We start from the raw sequence: 20,128 nt of genomic DNA, 5'->3' as shown, positions 1-20,128 counted from the left end.
GTGATTTCGGTATGTATACTATCTACTTTTAAGCCCTTTATTTTGAATAAATTGCCTAATAATCCAACAGACAACCTGTGCGGAATGTGGTAGTCCACCTGCATCTGTCTCACAAGCACACAATGAACCAAACTCCACCTAAATATCTGATTATTTAAGAAAATCTTGAGTATTTATCAAATAAAACATTGATTCAAGACAAATTGAGTTAATAATGAGATGTTTCGGTTAATTCTGGTAAATTCGGCATCTTTTCTGTCCACAATCAAGCCCTTTAATTTGCATAAATCGCCTAATAAACTAACTGACAACCTGTGGGTCTATGCGGAACGTGCTGCTACCCTTCACCTTTGTACCAAACTCCACTCTAATTACTGAGTATTTCAGGAAAACTTTTGTATTCATCAAAAATAAATGTAGATTTAAGACTGAACAAGTACATAATCAGCTGTTTTGGTTACTTATGGTCAATTCGGCATATACTCTATCCACTACTAAGCCCTTTATTTAGCATACATCGCTAAATAAACGTCCCACCCCCTGTTATCTCCTACTACTACGCAACGTTCATTTTCCCCCAAAGAGGACGGGAATAACTGGAGTTGTGGGAATAAAAGTTGTATAAATATTAATATACTAACATGTATGTGTGGTGTGTGTATGCCGAAGTAAAGGTGTGGTCAGGAGGATTCGTTTTAAGAAGATATAGACTGTGTATTTTAATATAAATATCTGCAGCATCATTTAATCCGTGTTTTTCCAATGAGGTCTGGGTTTACAACACCGAAGGGCCACAGAGCATAAGGCAGATCAAGTTGCCTCTTTTTTTCACATTTGCATTTTCTGTTAAAGATGCAACAATAGACCAGATGATAATGAAAAATACAAAACACAATTAGAGACATTTCTCTGTAAAACTTGCACAGACAGATGTGTGTGTCTGCAGGAGGGTTTAATACAATCATTAAAAAACGAGCTTACCTGCATCAAGTGATCCGTCAGAAAAACATGGCACATATAACCGGGGATTCCTCAGGGACCGGGCTCCTCTGGGAGGTTTGTATCCGATAATCAGAACTGTTTTCCGGCTGCAGATGTGTGTGTTTTCTGCCCCTGTGGTTGGAGATGTGACTCCTTTAAAACTTGACTTTGAATTAAACAGCAGATTCAACCTGCAGAAAGGGGCGGGGCCTGCCCTGACCAGTGACTGACAGGAGGAGGCGAGGCAGCCCTCAGTGCTGACTGACAGGCAGGCCTCAGTACTACACTACAAATGGATAAATAATTAATTAATCAGTCGAAGGTGATGTGTTTGAATGTCAAAAGATATATCAATTAATAATAAGTATTTTGTTTATTGATACCCTAGGTCTCCACTATCAACCAGCGGAAAAATACATCAAACTCCAATAATAAAAATATGAATTCAAAAACTATTGTTATTTATTTTAAAAATCACTTTTGCAAATAAATAATAAATAATTTAAAATAAATAAATACAGAAAATAGTATTCTATAAACTGTACGAATAATTAATTAAAACAGTTACGAATAAGCTGTCAAAAATGGCATAAAATTCCCCGAAAATAAGAAGATTAATTAAAAAAACTGCACTTCTTTTATTCAGACTTGTTATTTCTTTAAAATAGAATAATCCCGTTTCTTGGATATTTTTTACAAATAAATACAGAAAGAAGTGAAAATATGTTGAGGTAATATCCAATTATCTAATAATAAAATAAAACATAATTATCATTTCTTCTCGTTTGTCCAGCAGAGGGGGCAGAGGGGGCAGAGGGGGCAGTGGGATCAAAGCTCATTCCACTTTTTTTTGTAATATATTTTTTATTAAATACTGTGAGATTTTTGTTTCTCTCAAACTTAAGATTTTATAATATACAAAGTATTATTGCAAATTTCGAGCTGTATTCTTATATCTTCTCTGAATAGTAATCCCTCCCCTCTGGCTTCAAAACCAAAATAATCTGAGATTAAATTCAAAAATGGATAAATAAAAATGGACCTTTTCAGGTTTTCACAAGAAAAGGAATCCAAAGATGCTGAATTCTGAGAATATATTTTGAAACCTTTTTCTGAAAATCCCCGAATCATTATTTCTTTAATCAGAATTCTTAGATTTTCAACAACATTTTGAAACTTTCAACAAAAACTCCTAATTTTGAGATTTGCAAAACAAGTCCACATTTTAAGAATTAGTAAGAATTATAACATTTTTTGATTTAAAGAAAAAAGTCAGACATTAGAGATGTCCCACCCGTCACATAAAACCTTTTGGAGCGCGAGAAGCCAGAGCTTTGGGATTCTATCCTTTGCAGACCCTTTACATGCACACAAACCTATAGAGCACACTACACGAGAGGGAACACCACAGAAGAAGAATAGGGACTCTTTAATATTTAAAAACCAACTCAGAATTAGGATCTGTTCCGTTTGTATATTTTTTAATCATCAAATCCATTCTGCTTTAGTGCAAGATGATCTGTGAGAGGATTCAAAGAGTCTCAGATCCTCCTCTGCAAAGACACAAGAGACACAAAGTGAGTCCAGAAATAAAAATCTGAAAAATAAAATGAGAACAAATCTTCTGCTGCACAAACACCGCGAGGCGTTCAAAGACCTCGAGGCATTCAAAGACATTCAGAAAGTCCGGGGAAACGTCAGTTTCTACAGCGACACACACCGGGCGCTTTGGAGACTAAACACTTTCACATTTGACTCAAAGACTAATTTAGTTTGAATTACAACATTGTGTTGAGTCTTCAAATCAGGTTTTTATCAAACAGGATATCTTTTACATTTGTAGTTTTTAGTGGAAATAAATATCAATATGTTTAAATCAATACAACGTTTTGTTTCTGCAAAAACAACGATTTAGAAAATCTATATCTTTATTAAAAATAACAAAAACATCATATTTATCAGGAACTGATTCATTTATTTGTGACGTTTTTTTGCTAAAAGATGATTTTAGAAATCATGTTTTTAATGAGAGCACCTCCTCCTCTTCCTCTTCCTCCATAAGGAGGTGAGGTGTCCGGTGTGTGTTGCTGCTCTGCAGGACGTCTGACTGTCCTTCAACAGTTCCTGCTCCTCCTGATCTGGGTCTGAGTCCCTCCTGATATAAAGGGTCCCTCCTCAGGAGACCTGTTTGACCCCCCGATGTCTCTCAGGAGACCTGTATGACCTCCATGCTGCCGGAAAAGCCTCCTCCTCTTCCTCCTCTTCCCCCCGCCTCCTCCCCCCGGCCCTCCCCTCTGCCCCCCCCAAGCTCCATGTGACAGCTCCGTCTCTTCAGCTGCTTCTCAAAGCTGCTCTCCTCATGCCAGCTCCGCCGTGAGGCCCCCCCGCCGTCCCCCGTCCTACTGCGCCGCCGCTGCACTGTGAGGCCCCCCTGCACCGTGAGGCCCCCCAGGGAGGAGGACGAGGAGAGGAACCAGGGAGAGGAGACAGGACCCAGCAGGAGGTCTGAGTGCCAGCCCTTCAACAGGAAGCTGCTCCCCTCTGTGTTGGGGGGTCTGCTGGACAACTCCTCTTTATCCGGACTCTGCTCCGACACCTCTCCACCGGGGAGAACTGACAGGGCTTCACAGCCCCCTCCTGCAGGAGAGGAGGGGCAGTGAATGTGATGAGAAGTAAAACTGTTTCTAATATTTATAAAAATAAAGAAGTTAAAATAATTTAGAACAAAAATATGTACATAAATTAAAATGTAAGACTAATACTTTTATAAACATTGGTAGTTAAAGTAAAATGTGAAAAATATAATAAATCAAAGATATAAATACCAGATTATTGAAGCCGGACGGTTTGAAGAACTCCTCCCCCGCCCCCCCCTCGGTGAGGAGCTCCTCCCCCCTGCTCTCCGTAGGCTTTGATGTCCAATGAGAAGGAGCGCTTCATGCGGGCGCTGTCCTCGGGGGGGTCGCTGAGCTGCAGTGCCTGCAGACGCTCCTCGGGCGGGGGGGCCAGAATGCATGGGAGGGTGAGGGGGGGGGGGGCCGTCTCCTGCACTTCCTCCCTCCCCCCTCCGGACCGCACCTCTGGACTCTTTATCCTCCGCTCAAAGTCCAGCAGCTGACCCAGGAAGTTAAAGTTGGGAGAGATGGTCGGACGCTTCTCCTTCACAAACCTGAGGAGGAGGAGGAGGAGGAGGAGGAGGAGGAGGAGGAGGAGAGGAACAGTTTCTCAATTACCCAAAAATCTCCAATAAGAAAAAAATAACTCACAAATGTATTTATAAAAAAACGTTTGTAAATAATAACTTTTTACATACAAATAAATCAAAACCTGAGGAGTTAGAGAGGGGAGGGGCTTGTACACCTGTGTGGTCTCACCTGTAGGCCTCGTCCAGAGACAGGTCCATCCTCTTCATGATGTAGGCGATGGCGATGGTGGCCGAGCGAGAGATCCCCGCCAGACAGTGGACCAGGACCCGGGAGTTACAGGCCTTAGCCTTCTCTGGAACACAGGAAGATAATAAGTATAAAGACTCATACAGGAACGTCTCTGAAACACTCAGGGTTTAGAAATCCAAACATGTTTCTGACCGATGAAGTCGAGCGAGCGGTCGAGCCACGGCAGGATCTTCTCGCCGAACGAGTCGTTGACGGGAACTCGCAGGAAGTGAGACTCTGGGATGAAGTCGGGTTTGGGACACGAGTTGCTGGCGTTCAGGACGTACACGATGTCGATCTGCTGCATCAGGTCCTGAGGCAAAGGGTAGACGAGGGGGGTTAGGGTAAGGGAATAATACCACAAACCCTGTCCATCCCTCCCCTTGTTAGTCCCTCACCTTGTTAGTCCCTCACCTTGTTAGTCCCTCACCTTGTTGGTCCCTCACCTTGTTAGTCCCTCACCTTGTTAGTCCCTCCCCTTGTTGATCCCTCCCCTTGTTAGTCCCTCACCTTGTTAGTCCCTCACCTTGTTAGTCCCTCACCTTGTTAGTCCCTCCCCTTGTTGATCCCTCCCCTTGTTAGTCCCTCACCTTGTTAGTCCCTCACCTTGTTGGTCCCTCACCTTGTTAGTCCCTCCCCTTGTTGATCTCTCACCTTGTTAGTCCCTCACCTTGTTGGTCCCTCACCTTGTTAGTCCCTCACCTTGTTGATCCCTCACCTTGTTAGTCCCTCACCTTGTTAGTCCCTCACCTTGTTAGTCCCTCCCCTTTAGTCCCTCCCCTTGTTGGTCCCTCACCTTGTTGGTCCCTCCCCTTGTTAGTCCCTCCCCTTGTTAGTCCCTCCCCTTGTTGATCCCTCACCTTGTTAGTCCCTCACCTTGTTGATCCCTCACCTTGTTAGTCCCTCCCCTTGTTAGTCCCTCCCCTTGTTAGTCCCTCCCCTTGTTGATCCCTCACCTTGTTAGTCCCTCACCTTGTTGATCCCTCACCTTGTTAGTCCCTCCCCTTGTTAGTCCCTCACCTTGTTAGTCCCTCCCCTTGTTAGTCCCTCCCCTTGTTAGTCCCTCCCCTTGTTAGTCCCTCCCCTTGTTGATCCCTCACCTTGTTAGTCCCTCACCTTGTTGATCCCTCACCTTGTTAGTCCCTCACCTTGTTAGTCCCTCCCCTTGTTAGTCCCTCCCCTTGTTAGTCCCTCCCCTTGTTAGTCCCTCACCTTGTTAGTCCCTCCCCTTGTTAGTCCCTCACCTTGTTAGTCCCTCCCCTTGTTAGTCCCTCCCCTTGTTAGTCCCTCCCCTTGTTAGTCCCTCCCTTTGTCTAATCCTGTACCTTGTCGATTTCTTATCTTGTTGATCCCTGAAAGTTTTCTCAGATCTGTAACCTGAGTCTGGTTTGTTATATATAAAGTTAAATATTAGTTCACCTTGTTGAGCACGTCCCTCTGGCAGCCCAGGTAAAGGTGAGGCAGGATGCGAGTGGGCCCGGTGTTGGACACAGGTAAACAGGGCTGAGATATGCAGGAGGGAACCAGGGAGGAGAACCCTTCACACAGAGCAGGGAAGACAGAGGAGAAACCGGAGAACCCTCCTGGGGGGGGGGGGGGGTACACAACACCATATTTTAGACTTTTATTTATGTTTACACTTCCAGAACATAGTGACATCACTATGGAACACTAGCGCACCTATTGGCTAGTGTTCCAACACATTATATGTGACATCTCTAAGGGGTTGATCAATCACAACAGAGCAGATCGGCCTCTGGTTTCAGACAGAGGGTGTGGTGTGGTGTGTGTGTGTGTGTGTGTGTGTGTGTGTGTGTGTGTGTGTGTGTGTGTGTGTGTGTGTGTGTGTGTGTGTGTGTACCTGACAGCAGGTGTACGGAGGTGAAGCTGCTCCTCAGTTTGATCAGCAGGACGTTGAGGAAGGACTCAGCGCTGAGAGAGGACGGGTCTGAAGAACTCTGATCGTAAACCACCACCTCCACATCGCCCTGTAGGTCCAACTGACACACACACACACACACACACATACATTTATCTGTGTGTGTGTGTGTGTGTGTGTGTGTGTGTGTGTGTGTGTGTGTGTGTGTGTGTGTGTGTGTGTGTGTGTGTGTGTGTACCTGCTGGTTGGAGCTGTGCAGCAGCAGCTCTCTGATGGTCACCTTGTCCTGCTGCAGCCTCCTCTTCATCAGCTTCGAACAGTTCACATTGACGGCCTCCAGGATGTGGGCGGAGTTAAAGTCCACAAAGGGCCGGCTGTCAATCAGCACCAGCTGCCCGCCCCCCTCCAGCAGCGCCACCAGACCCTCGGCCCCGATGACCCCCCCGAGCCCCGACATCACCCCCCTCCCCCCCCTTCAGAGGATGAAGAGCAGCATGTTGTTGGGTGAGGTCATCCTGATGGGGGAGAGGTCTCTCTCTGCTCTGAGATCCAGGAACCAGATGATCTCTGTGAGACGGTTAGCAGTTGAGTCCTTTGGGTCTCATTCACAGCGCTGTGAAGAAGAGGAGCTCCTGCAGCTTCATCGTCCACTACAGGAAGCACTGAGGGACAAAAACCAGAAAAAAGAGTCAGAGTTTGTTACTTTGAACTTAAGTCACAGAAACACCTGATTATTATGGGATGAATCCAGCCTCAGGGGAGCAGGAAAACACCTCCTCAGACCCCAGCCCGTCGTTAGGTTTTAAATTAAAGTGAAACTCCTCCGAAGGAAATTCCCTCCTGCTGTCAAACCGCCATTTAGAAAATCCCCAGAGTTACAGGTTCCTCCTACTGCAGCCCCCCCCACACACACACACAGTCACTGACTACAAACCTAAATGATCATGAATTAATTACATTTTTATTAAATAATAAATATATATTTGTAATTTTATTTTCATAAAATTCTGCAACAAAAGGAAATCAACACGTCCATATTTAAGGAACAGAACAAATCAGTCAAATGGATCAGTGCGTCCCGTCAGCAGCCCGAGGCTAACAGCGTGTTTCCCTCTCACATTAAACTGAATGAAGAGGATTTAATTATACTCATAACACGGGACGTTCCTGCAGAGATCTGGGAATAAATCACCTCTGAAACTCTGAACTCATCACACACGTCTGCAGACGTGATGCACAGATCCTGCAGACCATAAATCCGCACTGAATAAAAAGAGGTGATTTTGTTTCATTTCTGCTTCTTCTTTAAACTTCCTTCTACCCGACGGCACAATAACAACACTGTTTGCATATCAGACAACATGTGGAAGTTTATTGACTCATTCTGGTGTGTTTACTTCCTCAAATGTTCCAGTCAACAAAGGTAGAGTTAGTTTAAAGATGTCCAAAAAGATGGACTTTATATCAGAATATTTTACCTGTTTTATTTCCTTTATTTATGGGACATATGATGCCCCGTAAACAACAACAATAATACAAAAACTGCACTTTTAAAGCTGTGTTTTATCAGAGAAACCTGTGTGTGTTTATCCTGAGGAGAGGCATCTGCTTCCTGTCTCACCTGCACAGGTGACTTTACCCCAAAACGCGCTAACGCTTTACCTGAATTACTTCATATGCTATACCCTGGTTGATGTTTTTTAGTATTCTGATTATTGACTTTAAAAAATCTGAATATTAATCTGTTAAGAAGAAGTTGAACAGAGCAGATAGCTGGGGTTTCCTGATGTAATTCATAAATATAAACACCTGGGAGTTGTTGACCAACAGATCCTGCTGATCAGGAAGAGGAAAAACAACTTCCTCACCGAGACCACGCTACAACCACGACCTCTCATTGGCTAACGCTCAGACACATTGTACGTGATAGGGTAAGGGGCGGGACAGCTCTGATTGGTTGACCAATCACAACAGAGCCGGCCAGCTAACCAATCAGAGCAGACTGGGCTCTGGTTTCAGACACAGGGGGAACAGAGGAGCTCAGGCACAGGCAGTATGAGAAACATGAAGAGCTTTCTGAACAACATAATATTATATGAATACACATCACTAAATACAGATCAACACTGCCGGAAAGTGGAAGTAAAAATATCCCTTTGTTAAGAGACGTTTTGAGCCTTGCTGTCAGCATTTATGACCATAAAACTCTTGTGGAGAAGTAAAACACCTTCAACGACCACAAATCCTTATTTCAACTTCCTATGTCATGTTATATTATCAAGGGGTTTGTTTAAGATGGTCTCAGAACATCTAATACAACCTGCTGTGTTGTAAAGGAGGTTTGGGAGCGGAAGAGATTTGACTTCTGAATAATAATTGTATATTTATATTCACTTATTTACTGGTGATTAGAAATAATAATAACTCGTTCAATTCAAGATAATCTCCTCAGACATAACGCCATTACAGGCAGCAGTTTGAAGGATCAATAAGCTGTAAATCAAATGGTTTATAAAATAGTTTGAGTCGTAAAAGAGATTTATCATCCAGTAGCAATATCCTAAGATCTCGCGAGGCTTGGTTCTACGGTGAGACGTGAGATTTTACCTTAGTGTTTAAGTATTAATTAAAGAGTAAAAGTGAACTTTAGGCCACATTTACAGATGTTACGTAACGTTTTCCTCCCTCTCTCTCTCTCTCTCTCTCACACACTCACTCTCTCTCTCTCACACACTCACACTCTCTCACTCACACACACACACACACACACACACACACACACACACACACACACACACACACACACACACACACACACACACACACACACACACACACACACACACACACACACACACCAGCATAACTAACTTTAGACCCCATTGACTTTACCGTCGGTTAACTCACCGGTAACTCGACTCCAGACGGTTGTTGTTGCTGGGTGTGTTGTTGTTGTTGTTGTCGAACAGTTGTGAGACGGGAGATTTGAAAGTAGAAGAAGAGAAAGTAGAAGCGGCGAAGTTGGAGCAGCAGAAGAAGGAGCTGCCGTCAGATGATGAGGTCATCGCGTTAAAAATAAAGCCATGTCGTCATCGCTCCAGTCGGGCTCTTAAAGGCGCAGGCACCGCGGAGAGGAGGGAGTGAGCCGAGAGAAACACCGGCCTTAAAGGGGAGGTTCACTTTCTCAGGGAATAACTAGATTTAATGTGAAAAATAATAATATTAAATAACACATTTAATGTGAAAATGATAAATAAATAGAATTAATGTGAAAAATAATAATATTAAATAATACATTTAATGTGAAAATGATAAATAAATAGATTTGAAATAAATAATATGTACTTTCAATGTTAAATAATAATAAATAAATACATCAACTTCTTAAATACTGAAGATATGAGTCGATAAAACACACCAGTACTGCTTTAAAAAAAAGACAACAAAATAAATGATTAAATATCAAGAAACATTTAGAAAAATCATGTATTTGAATTTAAAATTGTGCACATCCCATAACCTGTCTTTAGAGTATTTGTATTTATAGTATTTTAAAAATAAATGTTTTGTAATTTTTCCATTTTGTATTTCTATTCTCCTCCTTTTTAATCTGTATAAATATGTGTATTGTTTGCAAACACAAAGTCCTTGTAAATAATCCTTCAAAGCACCTTCCGCACTTTCTGATATTATGTGATTGCAAACTTTAGTTCCTGCAGCAATTTGATTCCTGGAGCTGCAGGAGGAAGGACAAAGGTTTCTCATTCTGGAGCAATCATCCCGCACCGCTGCCTCCAAATGAAGAGACGTAGAGGCTCTGCGGAGAAGACCCTCATCGCCAGATCTGCCGGAAATACCAACTAGTGTAAAGGGGCCTTTTCTGCTGACGTTCAGGTTGGTATTACATGTCGTTAAATTCTGAGAAAACTTGTTAAAGGAAAAACGAAACATTTTAACATAAAAAATAACAAAATCTAAAAATCAGGAATTTCTGGGAAAAAACTGAACTTCAAAAAAATATTGAAATTAAGAAAAGTCAAAATCTGAAAAAAGTAACATTTGAAAAAACGTGAAATTCTGAAAGAAATTATCTAATGACAAAAAAGTCCAAAATTTGAGAAAAAAAGTGAAAATCCGGGAAGAATTCAAATAAAAATAAAATGATGAAGTTAAAGTGAAATTATGCATCTCGGATTTGGAGTCCTCAAACGTACAATTAAAAATAAGTGAACTATCAGATAGCACCATTAAACGGACCCTCTTCATCTCTGACGTTAGGATCAGGTGAATTATGAAATCAGACACACACAGAAAGCTGAAATAAACTCCGGGATGGTTTTTCTCCACTCTGAAATAAAACACTTTATGGAAGATATAGATGAACATCTTTACATTTCAGGGCCGGAACAACATGTTTTCACCCGTCATTTCTGAATCAAACAGATCTAAACCCAGTTACAGTGACCTCAGCAGCCTCTCCAGGAAATAAACACACATGTATTTTTAACACGTTCATTTATTGATCGTTGCAAAGCTTCAAACTACATTGTCTAACAAAGTGCTTCTGCCAAAGAGAAGAAAGTGCACAGTTTCTCACCTCACGGACAACAAGGCGACGTTTACAGAGATTTATACGCAAGGAAAACACAAACTTCTGAACTGAATAATAATAATCTATATTTCGTCCTCATTTACAATCGTCTCTCTGGAGAAGCCGGAGCGCTCACCCTCGGTATAAAGTAGAAAAATATATCAACAACACTGTACAGGTTTATCATCGCTACAGCAGGACGGCCAGAAACACCTGCACACCTTTCAGTCAAATATCAACTAAATATATAAATACCAGGAGAGAAGCACGGGAGTTTATAGGGGCTCTACACCCAGTTTATTCACCAGACACGGGGCTTAATTAATCACCAATTAGGACTTTCAAAAGGTTCATTATGAATTGTTTTGACACTAAAATGTGTTATTTATTTAGGTGAGTTCGGTCCTTACGTTATCCCAAATTGTTGCCCTAGTTTTTTGGTAATTTTAAACACGGTGAGTTTGGTTGAAAGTGGTCTTAAGGCCATTGTAGGTAGGAAAACAATACCTACTTCAAATGAAAAAATCATGGAGTTTGAATTCGGAGAAAAAAGTGAAATAAATAAAAAACGTCGAATTCTGAGAAAAGAAATGGTGAAAATGTCAAAGTGTAAGATGCTAAATTCTGAGGTTAAAATTGTGATTTTTTGAGTCCCTGTCCTACTGATGTTCAGGTGTACTTAGTATTTAGTGTCTCCATGCTTTTTTACATTTCACATCAAACCAAAGCTGATTATGGAGAATAAATGCACACATTTACTAAAGAAAATCTGGATATTCTGGGATAAAAGTTAGATCCTGGTGGTTTGTAGGTCTATATTTGAACCAAGCTAAGGATTTTAGGTGTCTACCATGAATCAATGCTTGATAGATGAATGTATTACAATAACACAGCCATTATTCAAGCTAAATAAATCCTGTTTTTAAGAATACAAGCTTCCAGTAAAGCCTGGCAGGCACGCAGATTTAGAAATCCTTCAGAAATCTATTAAAGTATGAATGATGTCTGAACCGCAGAAACTCCCAGAGCATTAACAGGAGAACATCTAAAAGAACGTTAGGGGTTACTCAGCTCCATGGCTGGGAGATATACGACTGAATAATAATAAGGTTATATTTGTTTCACATGCTGATGCTGTTCTTCTTCTTGGAGCTCTGAGACGTTTTCTGCTCGTCTCCGGTCAGCAGGGCTTTAATCTCCGACGGGATTTTCCCCGCGTCCATCGCAGAACACCACTGCTTATACTGAAACACAGACGCAAATATATGTAAATAACTTCACTTTAGGGAAGGAAGACATGCGTTTACCTTCTTAATAAAGCTGAATACTTCCCTTCAGAGCCTTACAGAAAAGTTCATCATCTTGTGAATTATTTATTCAATACATGTTGGGTTTAGCACATTTTTACTCTCTGGATTTTGGAATTAGTTCAATAAAAATGTTTTTAAAATGCTTGAAAAAAACAGATAAAGTGTGAAAATATTAAAAAGTGTAAAATAAAAAGAGGTTACAATAAAATATGTGAGAGTCAAAAAACTGCGAAGAAAATGAAATATGCTTCCTATAATGTTTCCCGTCAGCCTTAGAAAAACAACAACATTAAATATAAAGTATATATAATGTATACAAAGAGTATTATACCATCTCCAGCTCCTCCCTCAGGGCACAGATGGCCCTCTCCTTGCTGGACACCAGCTCCTCCAGGTACTGGTATCGGAGCTTCTTCCGGGCCCGGCACTCTCTGGCGCTCTGCCGGCTGCGCTCCAGTTTGGCCTTCAGGTCGATCTTCGCCGGTTTGCGGCCACGCTTCCCCGGCTTCTTCACTTTACCCGCCACCATCTGACAAACAACAGCGGATTATTCACTCTGCAGGATCGCCCGAATCATTCAGAAAACAAAAGTGAAAAATGGTGAAGTTGTCTCCTCAATAATGTGTAATCAGGATCAATTCAGTTTGAAGATCTTTTCAAGCACTTTCAAACTCTGTTAGATAACAAAGACTCACTATACATTTGAAAAAAGATGAAATAAGGGAGAAATCATGAACATGTGTAAAATTGTTTGTTCAACAATAACATATTTATTTTCCGAGGTATCTAACCAATAACATCCTGACTCAAAAAGCCCTTAATTGATTAATACAGTTACAAAAACAAGAATTAATTTGTAACCACATAAATAAATCTGTATTCACATACTAAAAATATTCTATCTGTGATAACTTACTTTACAGATACAGATAATTACTACAAAATCTAAAAAGCATTTTCATAAATTAAAACTACCCATCCATATAAATAAAAACACTCACATTAAAACCAGTAATCAAACATTCAGTAAAATATCTGAAGCTAACGCTATCCTATATCCAATACAAGCTAACGTTAGCTGCATTAGCGGCACCATTATCAGCCGTGAGTGACAGTTAGCTTCACACACTGCATGTTTACAGTTAAAGACGTTATGAACTTTACAAACACCGATTTAATAAACCTGTAAAAGTGATTTCAATGTCAACATTTTTCCGTTGTTCTCAGTTAGCCGTTAGCTTCTCACCTTGTTTTCATCCATTTCTGCTCCTTTAGCTTCAGCTAGCTCGCAGATCCGCTGCAGGATGACCAGCTCGGGTTTAAGACGGTAATATCAGAGAAGAAATATTAGGTGAAGAGCTTAAAGTTATCAGGAAACAGAGGAACAGAAGTTTAACACTTAGCGATGTTTGTCTTTGTTTACATCGTGGTTCCTGTCAGTGCCCGATCCGTTCCCCCCCGGCTGCACATGCGCGTAATGACGTAGGCGGAAACTCAACGTTTTCCTGCCCGATTTGTACCACTCTTGTCTACATTTTACGGTACTTGACGGAAGCCAGTTAGTTTACTAACCCCAAACAGCTGGTAGTTCACAGAGACTGTGTAGAGTTCATTGCTTGATATTGGCGATCGGAAACAGTTTGTTTTTTCGCGCATGTGCAGCCGGGGGGGGGGGGGGGGGGGGGGGGGGGGGGGGGGGGGGGGGGGGGCGGATGGGCACTGACAGCTCCTGTTGCCCTCCTCCTCCTCTTCTTCTTTGGTGTTTGTGTCTGGTGCGCGCCACCTGCTGTCCGGAGGGTACTGCAGGGGTGACGTCACCGAATAATCCTATACCTGAGTTATATATCTTAAATCATTAAGTTAATTAAACACTAAAAATAAATAACTACAAATAACTAATACATGTATGTTGTAATGGCTGTCTTAATGTATAAATGCCTTTTTGTTTTCATTTAAAAATTAATTAAAAAAACATTTAAAATATTTATATTGTACTTCAGTAAAGTAGAAGTACTCAGATCTTGTACTTGAGTAAAGTAGAAGTACTCAGATCTTGTACTTGAGTAAAGTAGAAGTACTCAGGTCTTGTACTTGAGTAAAGTAGAAGTACTCAGATCTTGTACTTGAGTAAAGTAGAAGTACTCAGATCTTGTACTTGAGTAAAGTAGAAGTACTCAGATCTTGTTCTTGAGTAAAGTAGAAGTACCAGAGTGTAGGAATACTCTGTCACAGTAAAAGTATTCTAAATGTTCCTCCAGTGAAAGTAGAAAGTACTCTCCTCTAAATGTACTTAAAGTAGCGACAGTAAAAGTAGTCATTGTCTGATTGGTCCATTTCAGAATAATATCTCTGATATGTTTTATAATGATTGATCATTAAAGTGTCTCAGAGCTGGTAAAGGTGCAGCTAGTTTGAATGCTTTGTATACTGCAGGGTAGCTGCTGGATGTACTGCAGGTGAACTACAGTCTGATTTAAGGGGTTATATTTACCTTCAGTAATCGCGTTCACATTTGGCTCACCTTTAATTTCCAAAACCCTGAACACAGCTCTCTTCTCCATGAGTCTTTATTAGACAACAACCATCGAGACAGACTGGAGATCCCCCCCTAATGTAGCTTAGCAGATAATGTCCACAAACGGCTAGTAGCCACCAATAACGTTAGCTTCTACCACAGACCTTACGGCAGGAAATCAGATACAACACTGAGAGAGGACATCGGACGGAAACACAAATCTGATGCAGAAAAAACAACCCGTCAAAAAACAGCACGGAAATAAATAGAGGTTAGTATCTGAAGTATAAAAAAGGCCAGCTGTTCGCCCCTAAAATGGCCAGAGAAAAAGCCCTTTATAAAAACTCAAATCTGTCGTAGCCGAACGCAGGGTCAACACGTTAGCCCTGAGCTAGCTCTACCCGCCAACACTGATGTTGTTAACCCTCCTGTCGGCTGTTACTACTTTCATTATAAATAAAGGTTGTGTTTTACATTCAACTGCCTCAAACCACAAATCAACAAAGGGTTCATTTAGAAACACATTTTCAGCGTCTATTCTTTGTACTTCTGCTGCAGTTCTTCATGGGAACCAGTATCTACGACATTGTTCACATTAAAGGGTTTTAATGACATGTGGTGATGATTCAGGTAAATCTGACTGGGAACAGAAAGTCAGGCGGAGGAACGACCAGGACAGGAGGGTCAAAAGTTCCTTTTTTACACAAAAGTGTTGGGGGGGTTGGCGTTCGTGCTCCAGGCGACCTTCTTCCCCTTCGCCTCTCGGCCGAATGCATCGTACACCGAGTCCTTGCCGACCGTCTTGGCCTGCACGGGGATCTCCACCACCCCGATGTAGTTCTTCTTGGCAACCCGGGAGCTGGCGGTGATGGTGTAGGCGTTACTGCGGTAGCACTTCATGGAGGACATGCAGAAGGTCTCCCTCATGCCCCTCCTGAAGTTGGCGTTGTAGACGGAGTAAAGTGTGGGTTTGGATGCCGTGGAGCTGAAGGAGATCCAGGCGATTGCGGTGAAGAAGAGCAGCCCCTGCCGACTTGGTCCGTCAGACTCCCTCGGGTGCCACAGCTGGGCAACATAGAAGGGCGTCCAGGTGAGGAAGAACACCGAGTTCAGCATCAGGAACATCTTGATGGTCTTGACTTTAGTCCGCGGGACGATGTTCATCGTGCGGCGAACTGTGTGTCCGTCGGCGCTGATCCTCCAGATGTAGCGCACCACCCGTTGGTAGAACGACACGATCAGCGCCACGGGAACCAGGAAACCAAACAGCAGGTGCACCGCAGCGTAAGCTAAACCACCCCAGCTGTCCGGGAGGAAAAAGTCACAGTGCCGGCTGTCGGTGGAGCCGTAGAAGAAGAGGCAGGGCGACACGAAGGCGGCGTCGAACAGCCACGAGGCCGCGATCATCTTCTTGGCTTTCTCCCGGGACACCTTGAAGCTGAGCGGGTACAGGATGGTGTAGAACCGGTCCACGGAGATGCTCAGCAGGACGTACACCTGCACGCCGGGGCAAAGGTGCTGCAGGTATCGCACTGCCTTGCAGGCAGCTGTGCTCAGCGGCCATCCACCCGACGCGACCTGCAGGAGGATGAATGGCGCCCAGCCGAGGCTCATCAGCAGGTCGGCGCACGCCATCGACACCACAAAGTAGTTGGTGGTCGACTGAGTCCGGCGGCTGCGGTGGATGACCAAACAGACAAGCGCATTTCCCAAGATGGAGATCAACCAGAGGACCCCGAACACCAGACTCAGGACGGCGACCTCGCCTGACGTTAACTCATCGGCGGCGGCGGTGCTGTTGCCCTGGAGGCTGCAGAGGGGCGTTGTGGGTAAGGTTGCCAGGACAGTCGCGTTCTCCCTCTCAGAAAAGACGGACATCTGATAGGTGAGATAGGGAGAGTACAGGGAGGGGTTCACACTGACAGAGTTTGAAGAGGCGAACACCATCGCTACACGGCTGCACCCGAGAGGAGCTGAGGACAGAAAACAGATTCAGCATCAGGACCATCTCTGGTGGACCGGCACAAACCTCACAAAGAAGGGATAATAAACCCTGGACATCTGACCACAAACAGAAACCGGATCGGGAAGGTTGTTTGAAGATAATAAGGCTGAGAGCGATTGGTTAAGCGGTTGTTTGTAGGAAGCTGGTTGGTCATTGATTGGTTGGTTTTGTAAACAGTATGAAATGGGTTGTGATAGGATAGGTGGTGGATCAAGGTAGATTATTTGGTTGATTGTATTTTAGTTCGTTGATATGGTGGGTTGGTTATCATTGGTTGGTAAAAGGAAGATGGTTTTTTGGTTGTAGCAGGTGTTTGTAATTTGGTCGTTTATTGAAGTTGGTTGGGGGGTAGTAGTTTTAGAAGTGGTCATGTTTATTGGTGTAGTTTAGGTCAGTAGAAAGGAAGGTGGAGTTTTTGTGGTGTTTGAAATGTGGATGTGGAGTTGATGGTTATTGTTAATGTAGTTGAAGGTAGAAGGTTAAATTGTTGATTGTAGTTTTGCTTATTTGTTGGTTGGTTCTTTTTCAGCTCAAAGCTGCCTGTCGTTTATCTCTAATGAAGATCTAACATGGGCGACAGAAACATCTTCAGGTGTCGAGGAATTTAACTGGATCTACATTTTCATTCAGCAGCAGGCAGAGTGTGGTTTTAAAACCAGCCTCTAAATATGAGTCTTCCTCGGGTGATCATGGAGCTGCAGGTAATTGAATTAATCTGTTCAGGGAACTGATCCTCGTCCTCAGAGACCCTCCGTCCTCCAAGGACAAACATTACAGACGGGAGGAAAACGCTGGGTTTGAGTTTCCTCTGAACAGCTACCTGAGATATTCTCACTGACGGAGAGAAACCAGAGCATCATCACCTGTTACAGTACAAATCCTGCATTCAAAATTCTATTTAAGCAAAAGTATGATCAGCTTAAATGACTCAATGCAGAACAAATTAAAATAAAATGCTCACAAGCATTAACTAAATATATTTAAGAGGAAAAGTAGAAGAACCTCACGGAGAGACAGAGAGACAGGGACAGAGAGAGCGACAGAGAGACAGAGAGACAGGGACAGAGAGAGAGACAGAGAGAGAGACAGAGAGACAGAGAGAGAGAGAGAGACAGAGAGACAGAGAGAAAGAGAGACAGAGAGACAGAGAGAGAGACAGAGACAGAGAGACAGGGACAGAGAGAGAGACAGAGAGACAGAGACAGAGAGACAGTGAAAGGTGTGTCCTTATCCAACACGCCAGCCACCGCCATCTGTTGTTCCGTCCGACGACGTTTATAATCAAAAGTATCCGTGATGAAGTTTGACCTGAGCTCTATAGGCTGCGAGCACAATAGAACTTCCGGTTACCTCCCGTGTGTTGAGTGTAGCTCGACTACTTCCGGTAGGTTGTGTCGTTGTGGAGATTGGAGACGCTAGTTTAGAGTGGCTGCTAATAATCTGGTTGACAAAGTTTAAATATGAGTGGATTTTGGGTGAAAGAGAGGCGGTTGGCGTATCAACGCGTGTAAAGACCGCGCTCCACTGCTGTGTACCACTTAGTAATCATTGGTGGAGGTACAACAGCACCATAAGCTTCCAGAGCTTTCCAGTGGATGTGTCGGAGAGAGCCGAATGGATGGTAAGAGTACGGCGGGACGACTTCACCCCAAGCAACACCAGTCGTGTTCGCAGCAGACAAACATCTACTGACTTATATTTCAATTAATAAATGATTTATTTGAAATCTATTTTAACTTGGTCTCCCTTCCGGTTGTTTAATTTCCCTCAAGTGGGCCTGACTCTGAATATGAGTTGGTTTTATGGTAGGGCTAACGGTAGGGCTAACGGTAGGGCTAACGGTAGGCTATAGCCCAACCAAGCCCCATACCCTGGCGCCGGCTATGCTCACCTGTGAGAAGCTTTAAAACCATAAAAAAGGCTATTTTTGCAAAACATATGACATGAATGATCTAGGGCTGCAACAGACAAAGCTTTTTTGTATAAAATGTCAGAAAATAGTAGATTATTTCCAACCAGGTCTTGTTTTATCGGCACGATGCCAAAATACAATGCAAAATATTATAAAAACAGATTCAAATAATATAAAATCTGAGTGTTTTCTCCTATTTAAGAAATACGGACCAATTGTCTCAAATGTATACATGACTATAAACATCACAGTGTATTTATCACATTTAAATCCCTTTAACTCTTTAAAACACAACATGAACAAATATCAAATATTAATTAAGGCTCCTTTAAATCTGAAATCTCAGAATGCAAAACCACTGAAAATGAAATCATGCCATCTTAATGGGAAGATGTTAGTTTTATATGCATGATATATATAATGTTATTTGATGCTGAAAAACTACAACAGAATAATGAATATTAATTCAACCAGCGAGCAAAAAGAGAATTCTCCAAAAGTAAATATTGGTAATAACATTTGCTTGATAAATTAAAGGTTATTTTTTACATTTCTTTAACATTAGAGAAACATAAAAATATAAACTCTTATAAATATAATAAATATGTGCCCCCCCCCCTCCATGAATATTCAGGAGGAGAAACAATAAAATAAAACACAGTAAATAAAATAAAGGTATCACCGGGCCCCTCCCCCGGTGTTTACAGGTGATTGATCCGGGATTAGACGCTAAAAATCGGCCGCTGATCTCTGCAGGTGTCGCTGATTTTTCTGTTTTACCGTCCGGAGGATTTGTTCTTCCCCCGGAAGGTTACCGTGAGAGAACGAGGAGGACTCACCGGGGCTCTGCGAGGCGGGAAGAGAGGCTTCATTTTGGGGTTTTTCCGTCAAACAGAGCGGGCAGGAGAACCGGAGGAGGAGGATGAAGAAGAGGAGGAAGAGGAGGAGGATGTTTTCTGACGGACAGGGGCGGACATACCGGATCCCGCCCCCCCCCCCCCCCCCCAATGCAATTTCTTTGCAAATATTTGCCCCCTGAATTATACGCAGGCCAACGAAGGCAACACTTTAAAAAACGACCTAATATATTTATATAATACAAAATGTGAGCGCATTTTTTACATACTTTTATTAAATGGAATATCCGTCAATTTCATAATATTTCATTAAAACATTTGTTTAAACATGAAAACGTTTAATTGTATTCCATTTAATACAGCTTCATTTCCTTAAATATAAGAAGGATGGATGTTGTACAAACACCGCTCTTTAACGTTGCAGTTCTCTTTAAATATCATAAAGTAGATACATAAAATGTTTACTTTAATTGAATCAAACGTTTGATTTGATTAAATATAACAGCATTGTATTTAATTAAGTGTGATACAGTTGAAATGTATGAAATAAGACATTGAGCTGAATATAGCTTTATTTATTTCTGAATCATTGTTCTCTTAACGCCTGATATTCTAATACATTAAATATCTTATTTCAATCAATT

The 20,128-nt window shown here is 42.3% G+C and overlaps 4 protein-coding genes across 19 annotated transcripts in view; all 4 read right to left on the bottom strand.

The window, feature by feature from the left end:
• eps8a (EGFR pathway substrate 8a, signaling adaptor) overlaps positions 1 to 1,148 on the bottom strand; it is a 28,631-nt gene extending 27,483 nt beyond the window's left edge. For 12 of the 15 annotated variants that reach the window (XM_063905621.1, XM_063905609.1, XM_063905615.1 and 9 more), the window contains exon 1: positions 982 to 1,139. The gene's annotated coding sequence lies outside the window, so the exon portion shown is untranslated. Of the gene's footprint in view, positions 1 to 981 lie in introns of all 15 variants that reach the window. The other 3 variants (XM_063905623.1, XM_063905626.1, XM_063905627.1) reach the window with 3 other exon arrangements.
• Positions 1,149 to 2,395: 1,247 nt separating this feature from the next.
• On the bottom strand, positions 2,396 to 9,384 carry dusp16 (dual specificity phosphatase 16). Its single transcript, XM_063906045.1, is given in 9 exon segments — positions 2,396 to 3,582; positions 3,585 to 3,641; positions 3,867 to 4,150; positions 4,356 to 4,479; positions 4,569 to 4,728; positions 5,835 to 5,998; positions 6,277 to 6,415; positions 6,533 to 6,956; positions 9,202 to 9,384. Coding segments are annotated over 8 exon segments (1,542 nt in total). The 5' UTR covers positions 6,752 to 6,956; positions 9,202 to 9,384; the 3' UTR covers positions 2,396 to 3,187.
• Positions 9,385 to 10,792: 1,408 nt separating this feature from the next.
• Positions 10,793 to 13,814, bottom strand: crebl2 (cAMP responsive element binding protein-like 2). The gene is made up of 3 exons (XM_063905786.1): positions 13,442 to 13,814; positions 12,527 to 12,724; positions 10,793 to 12,129 (listed from the first exon to the last, which is right to left on the bottom strand). The coding sequence occupies exons 1-3, from the start codon at positions 13,454 to 13,456 to the stop codon at positions 12,007 to 12,009; spliced, it is 336 nt and encodes a 111-aa protein (XP_063761856.1). The 5' UTR covers positions 13,457 to 13,814; the 3' UTR covers positions 10,793 to 12,006.
• Positions 13,815 to 14,738: 924 nt separating this feature from the next.
• Positions 14,739 to 19,557, bottom strand: gpr19 (G protein-coupled receptor 19). 2 transcript variants are annotated; one of them, XM_063905867.1, is made up of 2 exons: positions 19,467 to 19,557; positions 14,739 to 16,683 (listed from the first exon to the last, which is right to left on the bottom strand). In XM_063905867.1, the coding sequence occupies exon 2, from the start codon at positions 16,655 to 16,657 to the stop codon at positions 15,410 to 15,412; it is 1,248 nt and encodes a 415-aa protein (XP_063761937.1). In that variant the 5' UTR covers positions 16,658 to 16,683; positions 19,467 to 19,557; the 3' UTR covers positions 14,739 to 15,409. The 2 variants fall into 2 exon arrangements, with proteins under 2 accessions (XP_063761937.1, XP_063761938.1); XM_063905868.1 differs by lacking the exon at positions 19,467 to 19,557 and adding an exon at positions 19,310 to 19,444.
• Between the last annotated feature and the right edge of the window lie 571 nt (positions 19,558 to 20,128).

This window comes from Eleginops maclovinus, chromosome 17 (genome assembly GCF_036324505.1).
Source record: "Eleginops maclovinus isolate JMC-PN-2008 ecotype Puerto Natales chromosome 17, JC_Emac_rtc_rv5, whole genome shotgun sequence".
NCBI classification, from domain to species: Eukaryota; Metazoa; Chordata; class Actinopteri; order Perciformes; family Eleginopidae; genus Eleginops; species Eleginops maclovinus.
This window is presented reverse-complemented; position numbering and strand designations above follow the sequence as displayed.